The sequence below is a fragment of the Morus notabilis genome, unplaced genomic scaffold (genome assembly GCF_000414095.1).
Source record: "Morus notabilis unplaced genomic scaffold, ASM41409v2 Scaffold2113, whole genome shotgun sequence".
Taxonomy (NCBI): domain Eukaryota; kingdom Viridiplantae; phylum Streptophyta; class Magnoliopsida; order Rosales; family Moraceae; genus Morus; species Morus notabilis.
In genome coordinates, this window is record NW_010357106.1 from 113,975 (window position 1) to 124,191 (window position 10,217).

Below are 10,217 nucleotides of genomic sequence, written 5' to 3' on the forward strand. Positions count from 1 at the left end.
AATAAATAATTAATGAAATGACTAACCCAGAAAGTGCAAATTCACTAAACGCCTTTTCTTCAGGAATTATTTATATCTACCATCGAAAAGCTGTAGAGTGGCTATTGGTTTGATCTATATATATATATATATATAGTTCTGTCAGAGCAAGGACAAAAGAATGCCACTTCAAAACTCAATGATTATTACGATAATTAATCAAGTAGCAGTAGTACTTTCTCATGTGAAGTAATATATGTAAAGTAATGTACGTTTGGTTGGAAGATTTAAATCATGTGATTCGAATTATTTTTAATTTACGTAAATTTTTTATAAGAGAAAATATTATAATGAATTACGAATTATGATTCGAATCAGAGAACAAATCCCTCTACTAAACATCCTTTTAATTTAATTATAAATCAATCTTTTAATATATTTCCACGTTCAACAGTTTTGTATTTCTGGTTGACTAATGACTACAACGTATAGGCTCACACGTTCTCTCCTATTATAAATACCCACACTCCATTTTCAATTCTCTCCAACTTCTGTCCTATTCACTCACATCAATCCTCTTTCTCACTTGCCAAACTTTCTCAAGAAACAAACAATGGGTGGAAATCCCCCCTGCGCTTCATGTAAGTTGCTGAGACGCCGGTGCGCCAAGGACTGCATTTTCGCGCCTTACTTCCCCTCAGAAGATCCCCACAAGTTCGCTATTGTCCACAAGGTCTTTGGCGCTAGCAATGTCAGCAAAATGTTACAGGTAACTTTATCAAAATTAAAATATGATTAGCGTTTATTTTTTTTTTCTTAACACTTATCACAAAATTTTCCGTGTTGACATATAAACGCTTGTGGTATTTAAGTGTCCACAAGTTCCCTTTCAGTTAATAATTGTTTGGATAAAAATCATTTAGTCGAATTTATTTACGCAGTCTTGTAGTTGATCTGACGGTGATTACGTGTGTTCTTTGTGTCTATAAAAAAAAAAAGAAAAAAAAAAAAGAGAAACATAAATATGTCCCCTTCTATTTCTTATTTTCTTCTATTTTTCATTCTTTTTACGTCATATATTGGGAAAGTGTTAGTCATTAGTGTTTGACAGTATATGCATATAACAATGCAGGAAATTCCGGTTCATCAAAGAGCAGACGCAGTGAGCAGTTTAGTGTACGAGGCAAATGCGAGAATGAGGGACCCAATTTACGGTTGTGTTGGGGCAATTTCTTACCTACAAAACCAAGTTTCTGAGCTCCAAATGCAACTCGCAGTTGCTCACGCGGAAATCCTCTGCATCCAGATGCAGCAAGAGCCGATGGTGGCAACATCCCCACCGCAGATATTCGACCCAGCTAATGATCATGATGATCAGAAATCATATTTTGTCGGCCACAACAACAACCTCGTCCCAGCTGATCAGTTCCATAAGTTTGCCTCCGCAAGCAATATTGTAGTTCATGACTCTTTCAAAAGAGAGAGCATTTTCGGCCATGATATGGTCTCTTTATAATATATATATATATAATTTAGTTTCTCATGTTGTTACTCAAAAGCCCTCAAGTTTAGTTGAGATTACAACGATAAATATTATTAGTAATAAGTGGTGCTAAGCATCACAGTTTATTTTTAATCTACTTGACTTATAAAGTGTGTTATGAAATTCGCATTGATGCTCAATCTAATAGGACAAAACTAGGCTCGTCATTATTTAATAATAATATTGGAGGACATACAATTGACAATATATCATGTATTAGAAATAAAATAAATACGTACGTACGTGTGTGTGTGTGTGTATATAGACACTAAAATTTTATATATTTTATGTGACAGAGTTGTTTGTACTTTGTCGTTATGAGAATGAGACATAGGGGGGAGGCCCGCGGGTGGGTGACTTAAAACAATAGTAAAGTCATGGTATGAGGTCAACTCTAGCATGTGACTAGTGAAGTAATTAAAATTAAAGCCTTAGTTCAAAGTAACATACTAAACAAATAAAGCTTCAGTAAATAAATTAATGCAGACAGGTCGGTAGCCTTTTAATCAATTTCTGATATAAAAAAAAATTCAAAAGAATAAACAAATCCCAGACATAAATTCTTAACCATTCTTGGAGTGACATATCAGTCATGGATTAAGATTTATGGAACGATATCAAGCTGATAAATGAACTCCCTTGGGTAGAACTGAATCCATATATACGAAAGATAATATCTGCACTTTTGTTTGGTTAATAACAATAAGGAGAGTCCTCGCACTCCCATTCAGCGTCTTAAAAGAAATCTACCGAAACCACTGGTGCCAGACACCAGATTATAGTAAGTGATCCAGTCCATATATGGAGCGCCCAACTGAGAGGCCTAATTACACCCTCGCTGTAGACGAGAAGAACCGATTTCTGGTTGATAAGAAAGAAAGCCTTGATAGGTCATCTTCTTATGCCATACCATCACCATTGGTGGTGGATCTGCACCTCTTTAATTGCCCGACTTTATGTTAATGTGTGAAACTTTTAATCAGTTAACTAATACACAAGAGATAATGAGAACTTTATAGACTACTACTATTACATTAGAGATGACTCAAAGTCAAAAGGTATATAAATTTGTTTTACTCTAGCAAAAACCCACTAGCTCATATGCAAAACGGCGTACCTTTCCATACTAGTACAAAATGTGGTAAACATTCATTTTGTATATAATTATTACGTAGGAAAAAAAAAAAAAAAAAAAAAAAAAAAAAAACCTTATTTAGGTTTCCAATATGTTTCAAATTTTCATTTTTGTTTTCCTTCAGATGATCCCAATTTATTGACATAATGTAATTTCCCTTTAGTACTTTCTCTTTTGGCAGTTTTTGGCGTTTTTAGCTAGCCCAGATTCATAAAATTAATATGCTTAATGTTAGGCTGCGCCTCCTGACTTTGTTTCAATGCATACACGTCTCACTTAGCCGCTAAGAAGACCAAGTCTAAATGGGAAAAAAAGTATTAATATAAATACGGCACACCGCCCAAACGTATTATAAATTAACAATAATATTGTCTAAGCAACATCTCCTACCTTGTTCACGTGGGATGTAGTGAAAGAAAGTGATGAGTTCGTGGGAATAATTGCGCGTGTGTGTGTATATATATAAATATAATATCGCTCAAAGTTGGTATCTTATAATATATATATATATATATATATAGTTCGTAATTTTCTAAATCCATCTCTCCAAAACAATTATATGTCAAGTCATAGATATATTATATACATATACATTTTGGAAGGTAAAGTGAAAAAGAATTATAAGAGGCAACAATAAATTAACCAGTTAAAAATATTTCCTCATTATTAGCTTTGTTTAATGTCGAATCATAATTTCCAAGTCAAAGTTTAATTGTGTTACGTACTTTTCCTCTTCTATACCTATCAAATCCATCTTTTTGTGGCCAGTTATTTCTAGCTGTACATGGTCATCTTATATGCTGCAATATATAATAGATTTAAGAGGAAAGATTAATATTATTAAAACCATCTTTTTCTTCCTTTTTTCCCTTCTAACTCTACTATAATATAACTTCTCCTTAAGCATTTATATTTTTTTTTCATCTTTTTTTTAATTTATACAATGTACATGCCAACGTACTCCCCAGAACATTTAATTCCTTTCCGTCATCAGTGCCGTGTTACAACGGACTACGATGGACGTGCTAATTGAGAGTTTTATTGGTCGAATTAACCAATTATTACAAGACAAAGTAGGTAGTATTTTTTTCTTTTCAATATTTTAGTCTTCTTGTGGATGAGTAACGTTTTTGTCATAGGATAAGTACAAGGTAGAAAATTTACTTTAATGTCATCTTTAATTGATAGAAATATTTTAGTATTTATTTTGCTGAGTTTTTGTAATATAGACAAACATTATATATACATATATTATTAATATGACAATGGTAATAAATTAAATAATTTATAAAAAAATTAATAAATTTTTATATTTAAAAGAACGTAACCATTGAAAACTATATATAAAAATATAATATGCAGTGTGTTAAAGATTACATGCATATACGTCTCTATATGCACGTCTAAGATTACCCATCATCATATGCGCCAAAACAAATGGTCCTTAATTTCTTCTTTGTTACTTTTATTTGAGAAAAAATTTGGTACAGTTCCTAGATTGTTACAGAAAAATTTGTTAAAATAATATGACTGCAAAAACGAGTACAACTTGTTATCTTCACATTCCAGCTAGAGATTGACCTAAACTGGCTTGGTACATGAAACAATATCCAACGGATATGATTAATAAATCAATATTATGCTCGAGAGCTTTAGTCAAGTTTGCAAGCTAAAAAAGAAAATAACGAAAGCAATATATAATCAATAATAAAATTTTACATTCATAATAAGACAAAAGTGTTTTCCCCATATATCAATCACTTATCAAAGAAATTGAAAAAGAATTGCACACATATCATTATCGATCTTTGCCACTTTGAGGAGACAGGACGGGGTAGGGGGAAGGCTTGTTTGTCTTTTGAGGCTCGAGGTTTAATAATACTTCCAAAACAAGGGTTGCCGCTTACGTCATCGTTCTTTAATTTTTGTTTTTATTTTTTATTTTGAAAATACTAGATATCATCACGGATGATGATCGCCTTTTATAATTTAACCAATTAGAACTTGGCATATGAAACTATACGAGATTTTATATTATCATGACTAGTAAATTTTGTAATTTTTTTTAATCATTTTTATATATATCATGTATTTTGAGGTTATCAGAAAATCGTATCTTGCATTTTGAATTGTATTAAATATTTACCTGCGTTTCAAATTGATTATAATTGTCTACTAAAAAAATTCATGTTCAATCCACACTTTTTAGATCACGGTTTATTTTGACTATGAAAAAGACTTAACTTTATTTCACATTTTTGAATTTTTAGTGTTTTTTTTCTTTTGGGGGATTTAGGAATTTTTTTTTTCAATATTGTTGTCAAAATTGATTATTGACCCAAAAAATATAAGAATTAAACATAAATTCTAAATCTAAAGATATTAATAGATGAGATACAATAAAAAAGGTTAGATATGATTATTTGATATTCTTAAAATGTATTTAAACGAAATTAATTGAAAGACAAAGCTACATACTAATTAATGTATTTTCAGTGGTAGAGTACAATATTAACCTTCTTTTCTTTTTGTTGTTTTTTCGAATGAGCACAATATTAACTTAATTGCTCTGTGAAAAGGAATGATCAAAGAAACAAAAGCAAGTTTCCAAATATCCCATAGGAAAGTACTAGAATTCATACCTCTACAAATAACAAAAAGCAAACAATAGTCATAAATAAATAAACAATTAAGATTTTTTTTTTCAGAGCAAAGAAAAAAAAAAAACAATTAAGAATCACATTTCAGAAGACTGTAATCAGAAAAAAAAAATTCATTTAAATTATTTGTATACTTTAGCCACAAAATTCTCCCCAAAATTAGAGAAAATTCACGAAAATTTATTAAACCCAGTCTTCAGTTCTGGAATCCTGTGATCAGCGGATATAATTCAATAACAGTTTGTTATAGAATAGAAGTACCTCCAACGAAAATCAGCGGCAACGCCACGAAGATAGTGATGCATGAATGGAAAGATGGAAAACAATGAAGCAATTAATTTTGAGCAGTGTTAGCCTTAATTATGAATATGATTTACAACTACATTTATAAATCTCTAAAACCATCGTGCTAAATTATTAAGAATAATAATTGAGGTTATGTACCTGAAATTGAGAGGGTGAGTCTTCCGCAGTCAAATTTGTCCTTTACTGCTCAATAATTCTGTGTCTTGAATGGAGAAAAAGGAGGAGCAAATTGTATGTATGATTTGGTCACCATAAAGTGCCTTTCTATAATAAGTCAAATTAAAATCCATTTACACCTAACTCAAAAGATATTCCTGAAACCCTAAATAATAGATAAAGAAAATTACAAATTTTATTAAGTGCATGACTTATTAAAAATATATATTTTAAAAATTTTTAGCTCTCGACTAGTTTTAGTCTGAAAAATAGATATATATGAGTTAATATTAAATGGTCTTTCAAGATAGAGCTTGCTACTAAGCTAGCCCGGACGACCAAGTTTGATCAATGGATTCGCGCCTCTCCGATAAGATCATCTCCACGAGCTAAATCCCAAACTTGGAACGCACTTTTTCACTCCCTTTTGGTTGGGCGCAGGGCAGCTCGCACAGACAGGTACATTGATATCGATTCATCCCTGGATGTCTCTGACCTTCATCGATGATAAAGTCAGGGATATCCATATAAAAGGCTAGGGACATTCCCGGCATGCTGGTAGCCATACGAGGGCGGTAAACAAACGCTCTCATCAAGGACTCCTTCTCGGCTCCGCGTCCACCGAAAGTCGGTAACCTTCGTCACCGTCAGCATTTGGTACTCTCTCGATAGCTTCAATAGTTCACTGAAAGCCTTTGGTGTAATGAACCGCAAGCCCTTCAGAAAGAAAGACATAAAAAAAAGGCTTGGTTGCCTGAGCGGATGCATATCTCTTTCTTTCCAAGACTTTTTTCACTTTAGCTTATAAGAATCTTTGAGAGTCCCTTCAGTAGGGAACTTCATTTTAAGGGGTATTATTAAAACTTGCCGTAATAGATAACTTATTTGTCCTTATTAAATTAGGCGAAAAATTTAGAAATACCACTCAAAATGATAAAAAATAGTATTTATGTCACACATCTTAAAAATAAACAATTGACATTTAATTAATAAGAAGTAAACTAAAGAAGATAAGGACATCTAATTATTTAAAATGACATAAATAATAGATTTTTAAAAAACCATGGCAAACTATATACTTTTCTCTTAAATTAGATAGCCGATAATATATAATGGGAGATTAAGGGAAATAAGCATAATTAAAAGGGCAATAAAAATAAATAAGTCAAGATTTATAATTAGTTAGTAAATAGGCCTAATGGGTGTAAATTCGGATTTACATTAATTTAACATTCCAAAAACGATTCTAATTAAAAAAAGAAATGAAATACTAAAATTTACTCTCGCTCTACATTCTCTATTAAGTAAATCTAAGTTTATGAATAAACACAATATGTGTTTTGATGGTAAATCTTAGATTTACTGTGTAAATCTAAGATTTTACAAAAATTGTATTATGATGGAAAATTATGAATTTATACTGTAAATCTAAGATTTATGAAGAACACAATTCATGTTCTGATGGTAAATCTTGGAGATTTAAAAAGAACACAATATGTGCTCTTTTGGTAAATCTTGAATTTACCGTATAGTAAATCCTAGATTTACACTTTAAATTCATAATTTACGCATAAACACAATGTGTGTTCTTATAGTAAATCGTAGATTTAGTATATAAGTCCTTGGATTTATGAAGAACACAATCTATGTTCTTATGGTAAATCCTGGATTTACCCTACAGTAAATCCTAGATTTATTGCAAACCTAAAGTATATTTACCTTATATTAGTAAAGTTCTGACCTTATAGTGTAAATCCTGAATTTATGAAAGAACATAAAATGTGTTCTAATGGTAAATCTTAGATTTATTTCATAAATTCAAGATTTATGAAAAACACAATATGTTTTCTGAATCTCAGATTTACAAGTAGATCTAAAATATGTTACCTTATATTAATAATGTTCTCAAGTTATTGTGTAAATCCTGAATTTATGAAGAACACAACTCTGTTATGATGATAAATCCTGGATTTATCATACAGTAAATCTTAAATTTACAAGCACACTAAAATATGTTTACCTTATATTAATAAATTCTGAAGAATTTATGAATGAATAGAAATTGTATTCTAATAGTAAATCCTAGATTTACTGACACTAAAAAGGGTAAAATCAGAAAATAAAAAATTTAAAACATAAAAAGACCTATTAATTTCTATATACTTGTAAATTTGCTGTTTATTAACATAAATTTGCAATTTAGATATATTTTCTACCATTTTCTTAACATAATTGTCACTTAAATATGTAAGCCCATAAGAGGATATTAAATTAAAAAAAAACATATATATCTCAAGTGTTTCTGCACCTATAAATTACTCTATATCTTCTTTTACGTTTTTTTTTTTTGTTATTCTAATTCTGTATTTAATGCATGCTTTCTTTGAACACCTCTTTATTTGCACTTGTCAGTTATCCTAAAACATTGTTTCCATTAACAAACAAGCAACCTATTTTGATTATGACTGATGCTTTGATATTTTGACGTTTGATGAAAAGAAAAATATTACATAGTATTTGGGTTAATTGGGCTACTAATACTATATTATATATAACATGATTTAAAATATCTCACAAAATAGTTCATAATGTACCCACTTATTCGCCTTTTTAGAGCTCATAATTTCAACCTTTTGCTCCGACTACTAATCTACCATGCGAGGTTTTTGACACATTAAACGTACGAGATAAGTTCCTATATATATGATCTTTCATGAATTTTGAATTCCTCGGTGGATTTTTACCATGAATCTCTTTTTAAGTCACTGATTGATACAATACCTGCCGTCAAAAAAATAAAATAAAATAAAATAAAATACAACTCTTAGACAATTGGATTGGATTTTCATTGCAGTTAGTGAGACAAATACTACCAGGAACTTTATTTTCATATGGAAGTTTCTTTACTACAACTATGGTTTTTTTTTTTTTTTTTTTTTTTTTTTTTTGATTGCTTGAAATATAAAACTTTTGTGGACAACTTTTAAAGGAAGTTGATAAAAATAACTATACTTGTGACGACATACAGTAGTTGTTAAAAGTTCACTCATCAATATAGGGGGTCAGGCAGGGAGCCAAAGCTTAGCCAGTGAGGCTTAAGCCCCCACTCAAAATTTGTTTCCTTTTAAATTTCATATATATAATTAGATATTATATTATATTAGTATTAGTAAGCCCCACTAAAATTAATGTTTTACATTTGTAGTGCATTAATAAATATTTATTTTAATTAAATTTTTTATTTAGTTATTAGTCTCCATTGACAAAAATTTCTAGTACTTTTCTTTTGGTAGTAAATTGAGCGACATAAACATAGAATAATGGTGCAAATTTAGTGGCTATGATGAATTTAATTACCAGCAGCAATATGAGATTAGTTCATGTTTTAATCTATCGTGGTTTTAGTTCGAGTTTTAAGTATGCATATATACAAGTTCATGTCCTTTTATGGATTTTGAAGAAGCGTTTGACACTACAAGAAAAAGGGATTTTTGCGACGACAAAAAGTCGTCGCAAAAACCCTAATGTCGTCGTAAATAGTATTTTTTGCGATGACATGTCGTCGCAGATATGTCGCCGCAAAAAAATAGTCACAAATACTTTATTTGCGACGACACAGTGTCGTCGCAAATACATTTGCGACGACATTTTTCTTTTGCGACGACAGTCGTCGCAAATACGCCATTGGTTAATTTGTCGTGATATAATATTTTTTGCGACGAGAATTTCAAAAAGTCATCGCAAATAATTCAAATTTTTTTGCGACGACAAGTATAAAAATGTCGTCGCAAAAACTTAAATAATTTTTTTTTCAATTTTTTAAAAAATGGCAATTAATTAATTTTTAATAATTTTAATTAAACATTATTATGTTACATACTAAATATAATTTATTAAGATACATTAAAAATAAAATATAAATTAATATTAAAAACAATAAATCTAAATAAATTTATAAAATATATTATGAATACTACATGAAGTGCATATATAATGTTCAACAAAATATAAAAGTCTAAATAAAGTGAAAAATCATACAGAACATATAACATAACTATTCCTCTAGGTTTGCAGCATCGCCAACAGCTGAATCATCGTCAGAACTGTCATCATCTGAAGGAGGCAGAGGAGCGTCTAGGTTAACTGGTTCTGGACGAGCAATCGTAGGTAATTGGATGTTGGGCTGCAATCTAGACACCAACTCTAACATCTTTACCTGATTGTCATAAATCTTCATTCGTTCCCGGTACGATTTCTTTAAATAACGATCTATACGCGCGTCAGGTTGAGCCGATGATGTTGCGTCCGAGAATGAACCAGCAGATGAAGGAGAAGCCCCGGAGTAATACTTTTGGGAGAGCATCGGACCCACTCCTTTCTTATGTCCTCTACGCATGCCAAGAACTTGCTCCAAAACCCCATGCTCGTCAAGGGGGGG

At 30.7% G+C, this 10,217-nt stretch overlaps 1 protein-coding gene across 1 annotated transcript; it reads left to right on the forward strand.

Annotated features, from left to right (window-relative positions):
- Window positions 1-543: 543 nt before the first annotated feature.
- On the forward strand, window positions 544-1,580 carry LOC21390352 (LOB domain-containing protein 12). The gene is made up of 2 exons (XM_010089230.2): window positions 544-748; window positions 1,112-1,580. Exons 1-2 carry the CDS (start codon window positions 593-595, stop codon window positions 1,493-1,495), a joined length of 540 nt encoding a protein of 179 aa, XP_010087532.1. The 5' UTR covers window positions 544-592; the 3' UTR covers window positions 1,496-1,580.
- The last annotated feature ends 8,637 nt before the right edge of the window (window positions 1,581-10,217 follow it).

What these genes read in the sequence shown, in the direction of transcription:
- LOC21390352 (XM_010089230.2), top strand. Translation starts at nt 593, where the DNA reads ATGGGTGGAAATCCCCCCTGCGCTTCATGTAAGTTGCTGAGACGCCGG. An exon ending in ATGTCAGCAAAATGTTACAG is followed by an intron (nt 749 to 1,111) that starts GTAACTTTATCA and finishes ATAACAATGCAG; the next exon opens with GAAATTCCGGTTCATCAAAG.